Raw genomic sequence first — 20,861 nt, forward strand, 5'->3', positions numbered from 1 at the left:
TGTAAAACCTAAATATGAGAGAACCAAAGTTGTGCGAGAGCTAAGTATGATAGAGCCATAATTTTGTGGGAGAACCATAGTTTTGCAAGGGGTAAGTGATGGAATATCATAATTTTGCGAGAACAGTGTAGGATAGAACCAGAGTGTTGTGAAAGCTAGGTATGATGGAGCGAACGTTTTGCAAGTGTGAAGACCCATAGGTTTGCAAGAGAGTGTGAGAAAGTGTGAGAGAACCAAAGTTTTGTGAGAATGAAGTGTGAGAAAAACAGTTTTGCAAGAAGTAAGTGATGGGATGTCAATGTGGCGAGCGCAAAGTGTGATAGACCCATAGTTTTGAGAAGGCTTAGTGAGAGAGAAACATAGTTTTGTGAGAGCAGAGCCATTGTTTTATGGAAGGTAGGCGATGGAATATCACAATTTTTCAGTTGGCAGATATGATTGAACCAAAGTGTGAGAGAGCCCAGTTTTGCGCAAGAGTAGCCTGGTTTTGCCCGAAAGAAGTGCGAGAAAACAATGCAGTTTTGTGAGAGAATGGGGTAATTTTGCGAGAGGTGAGCGCTGACTGAGGGACATCGGTTACAAGGTCAAAGAAATTCAACACAAAATGACTATCCAACTCTGTTTAAACAGATTTTTGCTGATGCTCAGTAATTGAAGAAAATGTGCCAAGCGAAAGAGCCGTGTAGAGTCTCACAGAGATTTTCAGGTACCATAGTTGCCAAATCTTTCCAGACACTTTGGGACCACTAGAACTATTTAAATCTGAAATCCAGTATTAGATCTTAGACCAACAACAACTGAACTTCTGTCAGGATTCTGTGTTGTTTTTACTGTTTATGTTCACGTTCATTTCAGCACATGAGATCTTTTAAGCCTCGTTTTTAGTCTCGCTGTGAATGCAGTTTATCTCTCATCTCAAGACCCCCAGTGCAGCCGTTTAAATATGTACTTCCCATTAGGGTTCTTTGCGTGATTGCTTTCATGTGTTTGCCCCCCAACACCCATCTTCAGGATTTTAGAGAAGTCAGGCCTGCTGCTTTAGTTCGGTTGTGTGAATTTCAAGTCCTAGATAGTCACAGAGCAACCATTTTTCATATACACATCACTTGCTGCAATATCTAAGCAACATGTATTCATATATAGCATGCTTATGGCAACATTTAACTAACATTTATATGCATTATAAGTACCATCTAAGCAACGTTTATTCAAATATAGCTTGGGCGTCCGATCTTATCCACAAAGGGCTAGTGTGGCTGCAAGTTTTTACTCCAACAAAGCAGGTCACCTGATAAAATGTTTGAAGGCGAAGACCAATTAATTAAACAAGGGAAGTCAGGGGAGCTCCAGCTTGTTTGGAATTAAAACCGACCCTTTGCTGATAAGATTGGACACCCCTGATATATAGCATGCTAATAGCAACATCTAATCAACGTTTATTCATATACAGTATGCTAACAGCAACATTTGAGCAATATTTTGTCATATAAAGTAACATCTGAACATTTACATTCAGCATTTAAGCAACATGTATTAATATGGCACGCTTACAGTGACATCTAAGCGACATTTATTCACATACAGCAAACTAAAAGGAACATCTAAGCAATCTAGTTATAATATTAATCTAATTCCACTTGGATTAGCATTACAGAGATATATTTATTTGAAATATTTATTGTCAAATGCAATAAAATTAATACAACGCAGACATTTTCGTACAGTAACCCAGCGTCACCTAAACATCCTGCTCTTCTAGAGTACAATAAGTACACAACTGAATTTTGATTTGAAATATCCGTCAAATGTAAACCCCTTTCAATGCTGCTATACTTTATTAAGCAAATATCCATACATTTTTATTTCAATGGGGCTGAAAAATGATTCTGCTGTTGATTTAAAAAAAAAAAAAACATCTTGACATTTATTTGTCGATTTTCTTGGACGTCCAACCTCGTGTGCGTCAACGACTGAAACTGAAGAGGACGGCAGTTCACTTGGTGTCGAACTGTGAGCAGATAGTGAAAGAAAAAGCACAAGTATGGCTGAAAATGACGATAGTCACATACAACATATGCAATGTAACCGAGCTTTCAACAGAAGCACAATGTTGGATTCAACCACTGAAAAAGAGAACATGCTGGTGTCGTTTTGAAGCAGCAGAACGGTCAGTAAGCATTAGCTTTCCCTTCAAACTGAACCACTACCTCATTAACATTGCCTTTCCGAACATCACTAAAGCTCATGGTGTTACATTCCTAGCTTTAGTCACTGGAATATCCTAAGCCATGTCAGTTTCTGTTACTTTGAAATATTTAGCAGCTTCTTCCAAAAAATATGGAACATTTCAGCAGCTCCTTCTGTTGCAGTGTTAGCTTCCTAACTATGTACAACTGCTCGATTTGCTTAAAATACATCTCATTCTGTAAACGCACTTTTTATGTTAAAATAAGATGTCTGCTTGTTTTGGGAGCCTGTTGCCACAAAACTTGCCTAGTCTACCACTTAAATCATGCTGCAGCCTGAAGAACTATATATTCATTATTATATCACAGTTTTAGCTAATGCTAAGTGCTTACTGTAGCTCAGTATTACGGGCTTAAACAAAGCACCACATGTTTGTTTTTCTCTGTGGTGGTAATTTAGCTCTTGGTGAACAGCATTTTGTTGTTACAACTCTTTTAGCCAATGTTTAAGCCAATTAATCGATTATTTGTTGAATAATTCACACGAATAATCGAATTTCAAAATACTTTTTTTTGCAAGCCTGGATTACAGTAACATCGTGCATCCCTAACTTATATCCATTTCCAAAAATCTAACTTGGCCAGTGTGTTGACATTGTAACCTCTTGTGTAGCCTGGATGCAGACGACCCCTCTGGGCTTTGCTTTGCTTGGACACTGATATTGAATGCCGTTAAAATGATACCTCACTGTTTTTTTTGTAGTCTCTTCTTCTGAACTGCATTAACTCCTGGGACTAGGCCATAAAACAGAATTTGATGGGATAACTTGCAGTGGATGGAGCCCTCAGGATCTCCAGAGCACATTTATTAAGCCCTGAGATGGCCCTTTTTGCCCCAAGGTGGCTGTTTCGCTCCCTGTCTGCCCGCCCGGCTCTCATTAAACCACTTGTTGATTTGTGGAGAGGAGCTGCAGCGGGGCCTTGAAGGAATCTGCTGGTATTAATTTACCCCCAGCCGCTGTCTCTGCGCTCTGAGCAGCCAGACCGGAGCGTGACTCGGGATTATGACTGCGCGTGTTATTTTTGAGCCATGTGCACATGCGGGGGGCTGCAGTCTGCAAGGCCGAGAGCACTCCCGAAGTGTCAGATTGGTAGTCCTGGGGAATCTCCCTTTAAACAGTGGCTGTACCGTGATTCCAAAAGCAGACTTCAAATCCTTTTGGCAAACATATAAGGACAGTCAGGCTACTGGGTAAAGAGGCCTGCGTTTGCATGCATTGTGATGGACAGTGCTCTGAGTGCTGGGGGTGTTTGGAGAAGAGTCTGCTCCTTTTGGCTTGAGGGGGTGGGCTCTCTTTTTCTTTTTCTCTTGTTCTGTCTGTTTAGCTTAATTGATGCCATGTGTTTGTGTAAATGCCTCTAAAATGTGAAAATCCACAAAAGAGCCCCCAGCACGAATTGCACTCTGCAGAACTGCAGCCTGAAATTCGAACCGCGCGACCAGAGAGCCATAACTGCTCTGCTGAAGTCATGCTTGCATAACTTTGCTATTGAAACAGAGGCGTGTGGCTGCATTCTTTATCGTGATTATACGATGACATAAAAAAATGAATTGCCCTTTTCCAAACTAAGCCGATGAGTTTTATGGAAGGAAAATGCTTGTTAAGGAAGCCTCATAAGAATAGAGGTGTTTTTTTTTTTTTTCACATCATTTAAATGCGACAACTGCCTCTTATGTTGAGTAAAAATTGGTTTACAAATGAAAGAAATTTTGAAAGCATGACCAAACCAGGTAGACTTTAATGTGGGGGTCTTGAAAGCTGGACTTTGAATCCAGTTACCAGTCCTGTAGGTGAGACACTAAGTGGTCAGTCAGCTACATCGACAGTTCTGTTAAGCACCAGTAATCACTAACTGCAGGACTTGAACTACATGCATGGTCAGGATTTGAGGACAGGCCTTAATGGGTGGGGTATTGGCTACATTCTTGGCTGAAACTGAAAGTGTTCAGTTCAGAAAGGTCGAAAACCAAACCAGAAGAAAGTAGAGCAAGACTGAGCTGACAGTCGCATTTAATGTAAATGTACTGCAGTTATTACTATATGCACAGTATGTGCCTATGAAATCCAGCATCCTCAACAACAGAGGACGGTTGGTCATCCATGATAATTCCTTTATTCTTTGGTTAGATGTTGCTCATTTGCTGCTGCTCGATTTCTGCTTCATTCTGGGAAACTTCAATAAAGCAGCACTTGATCTTAAAGCACAATTTAGAACATACTATCTCGGGCATTCAGAGATATAAGTAGGTGCTAATTAATTAAGAGATTTTTAACCAGTAAAAGAATTTTAAAATCAATTCTAAACAGCACAGGCTTGAGTGTAATGCAGCTAACGTTGCTAAGCCATTGGTCCTCTCCTTTTGGTATGAGTTAGTACTCTAGCTGCAGAGTTCTGGATTAGTTGTACACTGTCAGTTGTGGTTTTAAGTAACCAGTAACCCTTTACAGAAGTCTAGTTGTGAACAAAGCACAGACAAAAGCCTGGAACAGCTTCTTAGCAGCTTCAGTTTAGAGAAGGTCTAAGCTGTGTTCTGTTTATTGAATGAAAGAATGATAATGTTGATTTTGTCTTGATTGTGGAACCAAACTTGCTCAAAAGATTTGATTGGTATCTGTCAGTGCTGAACATTTAAGGTACTTAAATCAGGACATTCTTTATTTTAAGTTACATTACCAGATCCAACAGTAACTCGAGTATATCCCGTGTGATTTTTCTCCTGTTTTCTCGTCCTCTAGAAAGTGGCAGACGCTTAGACCATGCAGGTGAACAATGGCCCTGGCCGCCACCCTGTTTTCATGGCTCCATCCAACGGATCTGCAGGCTACGCCCCAGGCAGGGTTGCACCGGTTCGGTCTCCACCTCCTGCCAAAGCTCCGCCCCCTCCGCCTCTGAAGCCCCCATCCCTTGCCCCAGCACGCCCCGCAGCCGTTCACCTGCCTGAGGCCCGGAGCTGGAGGGAGCATGCTCAGAACCAACAGAGGAAGAACGCTTACATCTGCACTGGAATCTCCCTCGGGGCTCTCCTCCTCACGCTCATCCTCGTCCTCAGCCTTACGTCTGGAGACATCCTGGATGGTGAGAAGCTGCATGTGTTCTACAGTTTGGAATCAGAAATAAGAAATATGCCACACAATGCTGTGCGTTACATGGATTTCTGATATTTTGATCTGTTATTAATTACAATCACAATAAATACTTTTCCTGCAAAGCTCTGTGATACTTTAACTGTAGGTTATTGTTGTCAAGCACAATGGTTTTATTAATGTACATACAGAATGAGTACAAAACTCAGTTGTTTTTGATTTTTCCCCAATTTTCTCCCCAATTTATTTAAATCTACCCACTAGTTAGGATTCCCCCAATCACACTACAAGGTCAAAGACTAGCACAGGCTTCCTCCGAGACCTTTGAAACATCTTTTCGAACTGCCACTCACACAATGTCATTGAACAGCTGAACACACTCGGAGGAAAGCGCCAACCACCAGATCTGTTGTGTCAGCCAACAGACATCATCATGCTGAGTGATTGAGGGGCCCAACCAGAGAGTGAGGCCAGTTGTTCTCTCTTAGACTCCTGGCCATGAACTGGTGATCACCTGATAATAGGGCAATGCCTAGATAGTTGTCCTACTTGTGAGCTCAATCATATTACATCATAAAGCATATTAGTTTTAGTAGAGTATGGATACAATTAGAACAGTTTAAACAGAGGCATTTGGAACATACAGAGGAAAGATCCAGGAGATGTACCAGTGGCTGATGTTGAAGTCTGTCAAAGATATGGAAGATCCACATGTTGTGTGGCATCCAGACAGGATGGTGAATATGAGAACATGGTGGAGAGGAAGTCGATATGAGCTTGAGTCAGGTTTTTAGATCTTGCAGAAATAGATCAGGAGTTCCTGGGGGGGGTGACAGCTGTAAAGCTCATTATAAACCATGGTAGAGGGGGGCATGATGGTACACTATTCAGTAAAACATATGAGAAATGCAGGTGAGGCTTTTATGTGTTCATGTGTTTTCGTCCGTAACCTTGCTTTTGCCAGCAAGACTTGGATTCCATGAACACACAGCAATCCTGTTCTGAATCCCAGCTCAGCCAGTGGCAGTAGAACACCTCAAGAAAAACACATAATTTATCGTTTTTGTCATCAGAGTATGCTCAGCTTCTAATCCCAAGAACAAGCTTCCTGTGTGGTAACATCAGTCATGTTTCTGTGTGCTTGTTGTAGAGAACTGTCCAGATCACGACCCGACTCTGAGGACCTGGAACCCAGGGCAGGACCCGAAGAAGGCTGTGGTGGTGGGCAGCGGAGAGCGGTTGCGCCTGGTTGCTTCTGCCACGCTCCAGTCCCTCACTATCCAGTCAGGAGGTGAGGTTTAGCCTGCCAACTTTATGGACAAGAGGGTGAAAATGCACACTTGATAGGTTCAGATCCGTTAACAAAATTTCAAATAAAAACACAGTGAATAAAAAAATGTTTCATTTATCAAAGGAAAAAAGGTTATCCGGCACCGACATGCCTTGTGTGATAAAGGAACAGTCCGTGTTCTGAAGCTGAAGCAAAATTGGTTTATGCAGCAAGACAACGATCCTAAGCACATGTGCAAGGCTCAGAAGACAGTACAGGTCTCAGGTCTGTCTCAGGCAAGTCTCAGGTGGAGTCCATCTCAGTCTCTAAGTCTCTGGACTCAAAATAAAATGATTTTGGAGTCAAAGTCCTCACTTGAATCCCATTTAGATGCTGTGGCAGGACCTTCAACTGGCTCTAGTTTGGCTGAATCCTGCAAAGAACATGGGAAAGACTGATCTTTACTTTTAGGAAGCATTTAATTTCAAAATTGTTGTAGCGTTTAGTGGGGAGTAATTACTTTTTCACATAGGTGCTGCAAAACTTTGTTTCCATCAATAAATGAAATGATAATTTAAGAGCTACGTTTAGTGTTTACTCATGTTCTTCTTGTTGTACTCTACATTTTGTATGAGGATCTGAAACCATTTACAGTGACAAGCGGAAATTTTGGAGAGGCTGAATTCTTTTTCACACCATAGCACGCGCTAACATGTCAGTGTAAAATTGCTGAGAATTAGCCACCACACAGATAATATCTGGACAAGAACAGTACTATGGTCAGAAACTTCCCAGTGATGATTAGAGTAGAGGGAGTTGATCAACTGTACAGCAATAAATGGGCCACAGTTTCTAATTGTAGGCCTATATTGTGGACCTATAAGGTCGGTGGAGCTCAGAAAGTGAACAGGAAGTATGTAGATCAGGGCTGCCCAAAGTTGGCCTTCAAGGATGTTTGATTTTGGCCTGCCAGAAGGTTGCCCCCCCACTTTACCCAGTGAAAGTGGGAGCCTTAATAGCAAAACCTATAAAGCAAATTTTGTTGTAGCTACCAGTTTATGAGCTATAAACAAAAGTAGATGATAATGGACCTCTAAGGTCACATTCTCATTCTGTAGTTGCTGTCTTCCTCTTATAAGAAACGGCAGGTCAAAGCTGGTTATATTTATAGGAAAAATTAATGCCCTGTATTAAACAAAAATATTCTAAAGCTGATATGTTTTACCATGTGTACATTTTTCCTCAGAATATCACTGGATCCTGAATTAGGTGGCCATTACAAAGTTGGAATAGAAGCTACAACATCGCTACTGAATTGACATCATAAAACTGGCAACCTCACAAATACCCCAAACAAACCAGGAAGCTTGATCAAATGTGGTTGTTTAGAAGCTTTGACAGTTTAAGGCTACAGTTTAGGTAGCTGGTGTTGGTATATAACAGTGTTGAAGTTTAGTGGTCTTAGTAGTAGACTGGCTACAAAAGTATGTGGACACTTGACAGTCACACCTGTATGAGTTTGTTGGACATCCCACTCCAAAATCATGGCCAATAATATGGAGATTCTGTGTCTGTAAGAAAATTGTTCCCATCCAGTCAAAAAAGCACTGTTGAAGTCAGGTCAGTTAATCCCAAAGGTGCTAATACTCTCAGCCAAGCACCTTGAGCTTTCCTACAATGTTTGTAAAGATGAGATGTCCATTTTTCTCAGAGGAGTCACATGTAATCTTGCTTTGTATTTGCAGGGGTGGTGGTTTTTGCAGACAACAAGGACGGCTCAAAGAACATAACCCTGCGAACGCGGCATGTTCTCATTGAGAATGGGGGTGCCCTCCACATTGGTGGCCCAAAGTGCCGCTACCGTTCTCGGGTCACTATCACACTGGTTGGCCGCTCGGATGACACCTCCATCCCTGAAGTTCCTGGCTTCGGCCGTAAGTTTGTAGGCGTGCGGGCTGGGGGCACCCTGGAGCTCCATGGGATTGAGCGGCCATCCTGGACCTTCCTAAGCCGCACAGTGCCGGCTTCGGGCCTGGCCACAGGTGGCTACGCTTTCCAGAGGAACTTTAGCAGGGGCATCAACCTACGAGTGGTGGACCAGGACAGTGGTGCTATGCTGTTGGCTGAGCGCTTCGACACTCATGAATCTTTCAACGACAGCCGGAGGCTCGGCCAGCTGCTGCAGACACTGCCGTCTGGGCGCATCGTAACGCTGGCTGTAGGAGACTCAGCTGTAAAGAGCCTACTAGAAGAGACTAAAAGGACCATCCAAGAGCTTCTGGGCAGCACATATGTGAACGATCTAAAATACAGGTACATATAATGTTAATTGTCTTGCACACTGTTTTCAGTAATGTGAAACCAGTTTTATTGGAGGTACAGGTTTAAATGATTCTGATATGCTAGAATTCTACCAGTTTACAAGTTTCACATAATCTGTGAGAAGTTGTAAAAACGTAAGAAATTGTAGGTTAAAGTCATCCTAGGTAAAGGGTTGTAAACAGGGTCCTTGCAAAACTGTATCTCAGACTGAGAAAACCAAAATATCTGAAACAAAGAAAAATACTGCCATGAGCACCAAGCTTTTTGCAGGTAATTAAAAGGAGCATGGAGAGTTTTACCACCTTGTTCACAGGAGCTAGGACTTTCACGATTTTGTTTTTTTTGTCATATCACCCACCCCTGTGTCTGAAACCAGAAAATTAATAATTACTGCATTGTGCTGTATGCTCAGTGGTCTTTTTTAAATAAGGCTTTAAAGCCAACAAATTATACCACCAAGTAGAGGTTAAACAAATATGCATCTTAAGCTTTTGAACTGAGCCCGACCTCCTTTCTCAAGTTTAATTTCTTCAGCCTGACATCCAGCACTTGCTAGCTGGAAAACATCATCAGCTAACTCATTAGGAGAGTAAGAAAATGTTTTTTAGTGTTTATTGTTTTTTGTTATAAAAGCAATCACAATTGACAGGTTACATTAATTGTTATTTGTTTGAATTTTAAATGGTCGTTGTCAGTTGAGCTGGCCATAAGTTGAGGTTGAGAACCTCTGCTGTTGGTGATTCCATACTGACTGAGAAAGCTGCAAACATTGAAAAGAAAGCTGGTGTTTCTAATGTAGTGGACAGTGGGAGGACATACAAGGTAGGTGTTTCTAATAAAGTGGCCAGTGTATAGACGTACAAGCAAGATGTTTCTATTTAGGTGGCCAGTGAGTAGACATATAAGGTAAAGGTTTACATTAAAGTGGTCAGCAAGTGGATGTGTATGGTATAGGTTTCCAATAAAGTGGCCAGTGAGTGGACATACAAGGTAGATGTTTCTAATAAAGTGGCCAGTGATTGGATGTAAAAGGTATAGATTTGTAATAAAGTGGCCATTGAGTGGATGTACAGGGCAGGGGTTTCTAATAAAGTGACCAGTGAAGTACAAAGTAGGTCTATCTAATGATAATGGTGTTTAGAAATACAAAGAATTGTAGAACGAACAGTCCCGTAGAGAAATACTTTAACTTTTTTTACTTTAACTGTCTTCATTTTAGACAATGCAAGGAAGGAAACGCAAGTTTGCTGCAAGGTTCTAGAAGTCTGGTACCTAGAATCAGTATTCATTACAAGAAATGTTTTTTGTAGGTGTTCTATTAGTCTCTTGGGAACAGTAGCAGGGGACACTGACCCCTGTCACTGCTGTTTGCTTTGATAGCAGTAAGTAATTAAAGTTGTCTCTTTATTTGTTTTTTTTGACCACAGAAAGTGTCCTATTGTTCCAGTCCAAGTTCACAGAGTCTAACTATCTTGCTCAAAATAGGCGGGACATATTAACCTGTGTTGCTCTTATACTGCACCGCCGGGACCTCCAATGTGGAACCAAAGACATTCACCGTAGCTGCCCCTGGGACTTGTTTGATTTGGGTAGCATACTGTCATTATTGGCTTATAGGTTAATATCACTGCATTGCACTGTGGTAGATTCTTTGGATCTTCTGATGCTTGTTCATTTTGTGGAAAATGTTCCTGAGAAGCCCTCCCCTTGTTTCCCATTTGCACATTCCTACAGGAAATACACCTCTGGAAGGTCAGGCTGATGCATTTCCAGGATTTGTGCAGTGGGGAAAAAAGCTGACTAGTGTGTTTCCATGCCTGTCTCCACAGTTCTCCAGTAGGACACACTGCACTCAGGGTCCGTTCATAATAGATAAATTCCAGTGATGCATATGGTTAACTGAAAAATTTGTTTGGAATATGCTCCATCCTCAACATCCTTTTTCAAAAGAATAGTTTGGCAAACAATCTAAATTTCATGATTCCTCTTTTCCTCAATTGTTTGTTAATCAGTCAAGCAAGTTGGGCAACTGAAGTTTAATTGTTTACTTTTGCACTGGAGCTATAAGGTTAGTGTAGCTAACAAGCAATGGATGCGTATAGCCCACCCAATAGCCATTTGAGGCAAGTGTGCCTATCTGCCTAAATAGTTACACTTGCCTCAATGGGCAGCACAGCTGGTAAAACTGACTTGGGACTCCCATCTGTGACTGATCTGAAACTTGCCTGTACTGACTCGGGATTTCACTTGAGACTTGCCTGTACTGACTTGGGACTCCATTTGAGACATGCCTGTACTGACTCAGGACCTCACTCGAGACTTGCCTGTACTTACTTGGAACTCCACCTAAGTGTGACCTGAGACTTGTCTATACTGACTCAGGACCCCATCTGAGACTGACCTGAGACTTGCCTGTACTTAAATCAAGTGGCAAGACTTGAGACTTGCATGTTACTTGCAACTTGGTGGCTTGTTCCCACTTCTGCTGCCAACTGATTGTACAGTGTCAAACCACAGAGGCAAATCTATTAGATTACTGAACAATTCAGCACAGTGGGTGATGATTTAGACACAGTGCATGAGTACATAACATTCCATTACTTGGCTGCATTGGTCTCATAGCTCCTGTGCTAAGGAAGCGAACTTACAAACAGGTCTTTATCAGCCAAGATGTGTTTGATGAATGAAGTTTGTGTAGTTTGGAGCTAGGAGGCTAAGAGTAATTATTCCTTTTAAGGATCATTCTTTACAGAACGTCATTTTTTGGCCTGGATTTCTCACACGATACATTTATTTCCTCCCAGTGTGCTCTGGTCTTTCAAACCCCGGCTATAGCGTCCCCTTCTCTGCCCCAGAGACGTGGAAAATCTGGCTGTTTATTTAAACCTCCTGTAGCCACAGCTTAGCCTTCAAGGCTCCAGGCCAGTGGAAAGAAGAGAAGTGAGCTGATGGGCTGTGTAGAGGAGGTGTGTTGATGGCAGTTTTGTCGAGCTGTAGTGTAGAAGCTTGAATTTGCTGAATATGGAGTGATTTGTAGTTCTTGGAAGGAGAGGAAGTAAGGGGCAGGATGTACACAGTGAGGAGTGACATTCAGGAAATCTGACTCAAGCTTTTTATACCCATTGTGATCTAAAACATGCACACTTTCACACTTTTCAATGTCGTGCACACACCCACATCCATTTACCATTTAGAGTCAGTGGTCGGTTTGGTTTGGTTTGGTCTTCTATTGTTTTGGAATGTTTTTATCTTTTATATTGAATTTTTAATAATAACCAGCATTAACAGGGAAGCTGGGGTTGGTACCGGGCCAGGGACTGTTTGATACCAGGCTGCAACAATGCGTCAGTGAGCAGCAGGAGTTAGAAATCCACCATTTTATTATTATACTTTATAGAAATCATGTTTTTAAAAAATGCTTTCATTCTTTCCTTTAAATCTTATGGAATGTTATACGAACTGGCTTACATTGCATCTCTGTATGGGCCTCGAGAGTGTGTGTAGGTTGCCAGTGGCTGCTTTCAGCTGAAGGCTGACGTACATAAACAAGACAAAAATGAAAAATGACACGAACATATGTTTCATTGGGGCTGCAAACCCATTCAAAAGCATCATTGACTCAAAAACATGACGGCAGAAAAAAATGCTAAGAAAAACATGGGGTGACAGACCTACTGAAGAAGCCTCACATACAGGAGTCACCTGAAGAGCCACATTAAAAACAAATCACCAAATATTTTTGGAAATTGTTAGATATCGATAGAAATTAGCCTGCTCATTTATCTTCCGATAACATGCACCACATTCCAGTATTAAGTGGTGTATACAAACCCTTGTGTTAATTGAGGCAGCCTTTTATAGGAAAAACTGCAGCTGAATTATATCAAGAGTTTTCATATTGGTTTAGCAGTAAGAATAGGAGCACTATACGATACTGGAGAACAACTATTGATATTTGAATTCAACAGCAAAACAAACACACCCACCCTTCAGGGCTCCCACCCTATGTAAACCTTGTACACACAAAAACCTAGAAATAACCTGAATGAAAAACGGCACCGCAAGTAATGTGGCTAACGTTAGCTAGTTAATGGGTTAACAAACTGTTGCTGTTGTGAAGCTAATCAGGTGCTATTATAAATATGCCCATGCAAGACAAAACAGTACTGATCTATTGATACTATGAAACAGTAGGAAATGTGAGTTAATGTCCTGTCCAGCATGAGCGACCTCATCATCCGTTTTCAGGTATTTAACTCTTGATAAAGCTGAAATCAGTGTCGTTTTCACCAGCTTCTTTATTTTCCTGCTCAGCCTTAAATTGCTGTGTGGGTGGTCACGGGGTGGGCGACGAGTTCACAGGATGGGACTGACATGCGCGTGTGGCCATCCTGGCTATGAAAACAAAAAACAAAGAAACTCGGGTTACAGAGCACAAACAAAGGGGGTGTGTCTTTATTCTCTGCTCAGTAAGCCATTACTCCACTATATCTTTACATAGAAAATAGATTTTTGCTGCTATTTTAATGTTTAAAATCAAACACCTTTAAATCTGCCATTAAGTACAAGTTATACTTTATTCAGATTCAGAGTCCTAACAACCACCTGGAAGACCTGGTAGACCGCAACACTGTCCCCATAAGATAAACAGCACTTAAAGCTTTCATCATTTAGAGGAGGAAATTGAGCTCCACTCTTACTTCAGATCTGAAAACATCTACAGGTGCTATAAATCTGAAAGGATGTGTAGCTGTGAAGAAGCTTTAAAGGTTTAAGGTTAAGAGCAAACCTCCTTCATACTCTGATCCATGTCTTTTTTTCTCTCTGTATGTATGTGTAAATGTATATAAAACTTTCTTCTGTATGGATGCCTTTGAAGGCTCGGTTGGCGCTGGGCTTTGCCATCCTGCCTTGCGAAAACAGAAACATCTGGCACTGTATGTCTGCAAAGTTATGCAACATACTCCAGCCAGGCCAAACTCCACAGACACCCCCTCCCAACCACCACCACCACCACCACAACCCTGGCCCCAAGCAAGGTGTGGTTCCCTCCTGCGCAGTTTATGCCACATGCTAAGCACTGATACCTCATCACACTGAGATTTAGGAGTGAAGCAGCTTCATATCTGGACAGTACAATAGAGTAATCTTGTTAGGTCAAATACAGTAAAGCTCATTTACAGGAAAGTGTTGCTTCACATATCAAAACTTTCCTCCTTTACACAAAATGTACTTGAGTCAAGACATATTTAGAGTCTAAAGTTTGTTTCTTCAGTCTATAAAAATGGGGAAAAAAGCATGTTGTAAATCTGAAAAACAGCATTGAATGTCTTTTTGTCATATTCGTAGATAGAAGTATCTACCACGTAAATGAATCTGTTGTGGACAGCAAACTTATTGGCTGATGGATTACATTTGGAGTACTTTTTTTTTTTTTTTTTTTTGCTGAGATGTTTGTGGCTGTTGTATATATGTAGAATTCAGCATTATCTTTTTTCACCCTCATGCATTTTTTAAAAATCTTTTTTTGAGTGGAAAAAGTTTTGAGTGAGATTTGAGTGGTCGCTAAAGGACATCTGGCACAGTATCTAATATTGTCAGTTGTTTTGCATATGTGTACTTTATGGCCTAGTGAAATATTATTTTTTTTTTAGCTTATACCAATTTTAAGAGGCTAAAATTAAGATGGCTGATAATATCGGCCAGCATAAGTGTAATTTTGTATGTTTATGAAATAAATATGAAGTAATATATGCATAAAATAAATATATGTATATTTATTGTTTTGATTTAAATTTCATATTCCCATACGTTTAGTTAAACAAAGTGGTCGTTAGTGACACTTTCTGTCAACTTCTGACGACCCATAGTCCCAAATTTTGAGTCAGAAACTGACCTGAGACCCACAGAATTCTTTTGGAAACTGATGCGACATCACCCGAGGTGCTGAATAAAATCTAGTATTTCTAAAGATTCCACTTGTTATTATATAGTAGTAAGAGTAGCTGGCATCATGGATAAATCAAGATTATATTAAAATATAAGATAATAAAAAGATCAGTGGTTCAAAATTTAAAGATTTTAAATTAGGCTTTAACAGATTAATTCTTCAAGAAATGCCAGATGTTATTAGGCTGAAAGATGTCTTTGATTCTAAAATATACATATTTTATAAATATATATTTTTTATACATGGAACATTATTTGTAGCATATTGAACATATAAATAATATTTTTTCTCAAACAAATTACATATGAAGATCCTTTTGTCTGCACCAAACCTTTGAAATATTTTGCTTATTTCTTGAGTTTCTCGCAGACCTCAGTGCTAAATTCTCGCTATGTTTCAAATGGTTTATTGACCTACTCACTGTTTGCTCTATTGTGTTAACTACTTAGTGAACTGACCGGGGTACAACCATGGAATGGTGAACAGTAATATGGAACAAATATTGAATCTGAATGGGTGACGACAATGTGGCAGATTAAACAGAATAATGCTGGCGATGCTTTGAAGGGGATAATCATGTTGCCTCTGCTGTAATGATGGAAATCACCTTGTTTTTCCATGGTAAAGAACATGGGCATGGCTGATCTGAGTAATTAGGAGGGTGTTTGCATCATTTTTGGCCATAGATTGCAACAGAGAAATGACGTCAACCCAGCTTGAACACTCTGGTTCTTGCTGGATTTGGACGAACATTTCAAGCCCTAGTACAGGCTCTGTTATACCCTTATCATCCACTGACTGACGACGCATGCCGGCTCATTTTGACCTCTCACCGTGTTTGTTTAAACCTGACCCTGCACACAGTTAATAGTTGGTACGGACCTTTCCGCTGACCCTCCATCAAACACCCACAAGAAACTCCTCAAATCCATCCATACAACCCAAACCCCACTTGGACTTTGTTTTCCTGGTCACACTTTGAACATCTGCCGCAGCGGAACTTGCAGCCATCTGCTCTCCAGTCAGCTAATGAGATGCTTGAGCCAAGGCCTTCCGCTTATCCGTCTGAATACCCAGGTGACTCTTCTTACTATCCAACAGGAAATGGACATTATTGCTCTGCTTTGAAGTGACTAAAGCTTTGCTGCTAAAGCAGCCGGACTGTGGGATCTTTGGCCAGATAAGCCATCTTTTGAACGTCATATTATTTTGTATAGGGAACAAAGCATTGTGATTGGTGAAAGGAGGTGTTTGATGTTTTATGACCAAGAGGCAAGGGTCAGTTATCTTCAATCGTAGGATGTTTGAAACTCTGCCTATCGTTAAATTGCAGGAAACCCTCTGCAATCTACACACATTTGCCTGTTTCTGATACCTAGTTTTAGCAATAAATGTAACCATGATGCTGCATGCATGGTGCTGTCCAAGCTTTTATGTATTAGCCCCTCTTCACCCTGGTCTTCAGGGGTCAGAACCCCCACAGAACCACCACAGAGCAGGTATTATTTGGGTGGCGGGTCATTCTCATCACTGCATTGGAATCAAGTTATTAAACACTATGTAAGACATTTGCTTCTTTAGTTTTGCACTGGAGCTACGAGGCTAATGTAGCTAACAAGCAATGGTAACTAATTCCTCATTGAGGTGCAAGTAATCTTTTAAGTAGCCTTAAATAGATTTGTTTATGTGGTTTTGGATACTATGTGACCTACTGTTAACTATAAAAGAGGACAATGGCATGTTCTAGCATAGCTGAATAATGTCCTGAACTAGCCGCTAGCTGGCAAATGCAGAAAGAAGCCAGATAGCTAACATTGCTACTAAGAAGCCAAATATATTACTGTAGCCGTATAACTCTAATGACTGTTTTCACTAAAACGGAGAAAATGGATTCCTCAAACAAACAAAACGACTTGTCTGATGTGGAGGACAAGCTAACACTGAAAGCTAGCAGGTTTGCTGTCTATTAATATATATCTTACCTCAGTTTGGCTTATTTTCTCTGGCTGAGAGGGTAAAAACGTGTCTCTGGTGTCCATTTTGTGAAGCGCTAAGATTGAATCAACAACCGACAAGAGAGTTAAGCCAGTGCTAGTTTTTTAATTTATGCGCCTATTGCTTACAGACTGTGCTAGCATTCGGTATTAGCTGGCACCACAGATTTCTATTAGTTGTGTCTCACATATGCATGCATGGGTATTGTAGTGAGAGAAAATTGATAAAGGAAAACATGAAAATGATGTAAATGTGTGTTCTGTCAGATTAATGAGGTTGAGGGATACAGTGCTGAGCTAGAATGCTACAAAAACATGACAAATATTGTAGTAAATGCTTGTTTTAGGCTGTGATGCTCATTTTTGTTTTTTTGTTTTTTCACTGATATTTCTTAAAAGTTGCTTGAAAACTGCAAGAATGCTGGAGGTCGAACTGCTTGACGAAGCATTCACCCCCCCAGTCCCAGCGCATGTTTTATTAGCTTCTGTCTTTAGGCTTAGTTAGAATTGAGGCATGAGCTCAGTTTATTAGCTTCACTGGGAGTTTGGCAATTACTGGACAAAGTTTTGTTTGGCTTATTTGAACTTTACCTAACCTTCTTGTTTTTCTCTGTCAGAAATAACAGTTAACGAGAGAGACTTCTTAAGTTTAGGCGGCAGAAATAGTCTGTGGAGCTGTGAGCGAGAACGAAATGAACACCACTTGAAAGCTTTTCTTCATGTGTATCCACAGCAGTAGCGCTAATACCAGAAGCCCTGGGCGCTTAACTAGCCTGTAAAGCACTTACATCATCTGTTAAGCTCGATCTTCACAGGAAAGCGCTGTTTCACCATTCATTTCAGTCACAGTTTTAGGCTTCCTGCCTTGCCAAAGACTGAAGTCACCCTTTGGTATGTGGCAGAGAGAGTTGAGCAGGTTTGTCATGGCCAGCCAGCAATGAGGCAGAGACGAATCACTTAGTAGAACTAGGTCATAACATGTGGTAGCTGTATAGAAGTTTAAAAACAATGATGAATATCACGTTGCTTTGACTTCCAAGAGCCTGGGCTTCATATCGTTTTCACCAAAGACAAGCAGATGGACAAATTTTACCTCATAAACTCAAATACAAGGATCTACAAGGATGCAGTTGCAATGTTACATCATTCTCAGATGTTTCCTGCCTAAAATTGCTGTTCTGTTTGCATTGTAACTGAACCTCGCTAATGCTTTTTTGCTGCCATGTTATGAGCAGTTTATTTCTTCTACAAGGAAGGAAGAGACCAATTAGCCATCAGCCTTGTAATGTGTGGTGCCAACCTGTGGTTTCCATTTCCTTACTACTAACCTTTCTCAATTTTTGGTATTTTGTGGTAGCAGGACAAGTCTTTAATTTTCTGTAGATCCTTTTTCACTGCATGTGGAATTGGCTACATTGAACTACAGTACAGCTTCTTCATTGCTAAGGCTGTAGGAACCTTAGAAGCAGTGTCACAGCCTGTCAAGTGGTCTTCAATACAAAGATAGACCAGAGGGTTTGCAAGTTAAAATGAAACGATGCACAGTTAGCGGTTGTGTAGGAAAGTCTACACTTCATGGGCATGGCTATGCCCCCTCATCTACCACTCTTCCTTAGTAGCAACTTGAAAAAGTTTTATGTGAAATGTATTCACAACACTTTAAGCCGGAATATGTGAAGACGCATTGAAAGGCTGGGTGTTTGAAACACTGTTAAGTGTCCAGACTGGACACTCAACACAAGCGGAAAACCCGAACTAGGCTGATAACAATACATGTTTGTCTCAGCTCAGCAAACTTAAGTATACTGAGGTTATTTCATTTGCATTGAAATGTCTCCACTGTGCATTTCTTGTACTGCAGCTTCTGCTGTCTCTCTTCTGTCTCTTATTCTGTAGCCAAACGCTGATGCTAACCCTTTTATCGTAGTTATAGTAAACCCTTCTGGGCTAGTTCTAAATCTGATTGAGGTGCCATTACTTGACTGCGAAAACCTATTTGTGTTTCGTTCATTTACGGCAAGATGGAGAAATTTACAGACCAACAATTTAGCCATTTTATATTTTAACAGGACTATAAATTATAATACTTTTGTTTGTATTTGTGTGTATGTAAGACTTTGCTATTATAAAGCATAAAAACGGCTCTGCCAAATCTTGTAAGTCGGCCTACGAGTTCTGAAACGGATTGATCATCAAGTTCATAGATAATACTGCGACATACTGTGTCAGAAACCAGATAAGCAAGTGTATTAGGATTTCTTAAGAATTTAACATGGTTCTAGACAAAAGTGTGATGAATTAAGCATGTCTTGGCAAGTCACATTTAACGGGAAAGGGTGTGGCTTCCAGCAAAACATCCCCAATGACACACTGTTTTCACAAAATATATTTGTGTTGAAGTCATTACGACTCCTGATTCCCGCCACCGCCACTGTAAAGAAATCGGAGTGGGTCAGTTTTTCTATAATCAACCGTTTCACATCAAACGCTCTGAATTGCTTTTGAATCACGGAAATTTTTAAAAATCTGTTCCACTTCAAATTATACCGTATTCATCAGAATGGGACGGAAAGGAGGGATGGTCGATTCACAATGGGTCTTGACTGAGGGGTTGCCATTGGATTCCCCCCCCCACTAATAAAATTGCTGTGCATGTTTAATTATTATTATTATTATTTTATTTCTGAACTGTTTCTCTTTAAAGCGTTTGAAGAGTATATATTTTAGAGTCCGTAACCAATGCGCTAAAAAGGTGGAGGTTTCTATTGAACTTCCTCTGAATTCGAATTTGAATGATTAACCTCTGTCTGTCTCCCTCACAGGCAGGCGTGGGCCCTGGTGGCTGTGTTAGGCGGAGGAAACGGTTCATGCACCGAGGACACCCGAGAACATGAGAACCACGACACGGGCGGGAGGGCGCTCGCTCGCCGAGATTTCGTCACAGTGGACGGCGTACGCTTCTCTGTTGCGGCCTACAGCGAGTGGAGAAACGGTGCGCGCTTGAACCACATTCAATAAAACACTGGCCTGGCGAAGGCTAAAAATACCGTTTACACCCTAAATGTAGTCAATCAACTGAGAAAAGTTTGGTGTCTAACTTTCGCCTCTTTAATTTTGTACTGGAGCTACATGTAGCTAACAAGTCATGGGAGCTTATACCTACTTTTTAGCATTGTGCACACTGCCTGCCTAAATTATCACACATTTGCCTCAAACTGCATACATAATCTAAAATAGGCTTACTTGAGTGATTTCTGACACTATGTGAGAGGCTGTTATCTTTAACCATAAACAAAAACATGATACATAGCTAGTATTTTCTTTCTATGTAGTTTAATTTCATTCTCGTCAGCATACAACATATAGGTACAAAATATGTCCTGTGAATAACTGACCACTACCCAATAAATGGCCAAAAGCTCTTCATATGATTTAAACTGGGCGATCCTAATCCTGGTCTTGCGTCCGTTAGCATCCCTTACACCTTAAATTGTGTTCCACTACACTCTCTCTGTGCTAAAGTCAGAGAAACTCACCAAGCAAAAGCTCACCACCAAGCGCAAGTTAACCTTAAAAGCATAACTGGGCATAGGCATATCAAGCTAGTTTTTTGATCATCTGTCCATTTGTTAGTTTATTTAGACACCCCATATTCCCTGGATGCACATCCAGCTTTAAAGTAAAAAAGAAGTTAACCTGTGTAAGGATGTGGCCATATAAAAGCTGGATAACGTTTTAGTGAGTGGGCTAGTTTACAACACAACCTGTATGTGTCACATTTCACTCCTTCCTTAATGCTTTGCTTATGGGAGTGTTGGACTGAAGGTTGGCGTATAAGAATATTCGACATGCCCAGACAGCTGGCAGATAAACAGTCTCATCAGTGATTGTCAAGCTGTGTTTTTTGTTTGTTTTTTTTTTTTTTTTTTTTTTAAGTTGGCTTGACAAAACTAAATTGTTGCTCTATATTATATTACAGGTCACATTTTTTGA

At 40.7% G+C, this 20,861-nt stretch overlaps 1 protein-coding gene across 2 annotated transcripts in view; it reads left to right on the top strand.

The window, feature by feature from the left end:
• Positions 1–20,861, top strand: part of cemip2 (cell migration inducing hyaluronidase 2) — a 69,076-nt gene that overhangs the window by 888 nt on the left and 47,327 nt on the right. For both annotated transcript variants that reach the window (XM_017709648.2, XM_017709649.2), the window contains exons 2-5: positions 4,985–5,324; positions 6,483–6,623; positions 8,348–8,915; positions 19,691–19,860. In XM_017709648.2, coding sequence (XP_017565137.1) covers positions 5,006–5,324; positions 6,483–6,623; positions 8,348–8,915; positions 19,691–19,860 — 1,198 coding nt within the window. In that variant the 5' untranslated portion in view covers positions 4,985–5,005. The remainder of the gene's footprint in view (positions 1–4,984; positions 5,325–6,482; positions 6,624–8,347; positions 8,916–19,690; positions 19,861–20,861) is intronic.

The sequence above is a fragment of the Pygocentrus nattereri genome, chromosome 20, assembly GCF_015220715.1.
Source record: "Pygocentrus nattereri isolate fPygNat1 chromosome 20, fPygNat1.pri, whole genome shotgun sequence".
NCBI classification, from domain to species: Eukaryota; Metazoa; Chordata; class Actinopteri; order Characiformes; family Serrasalmidae; genus Pygocentrus; species Pygocentrus nattereri.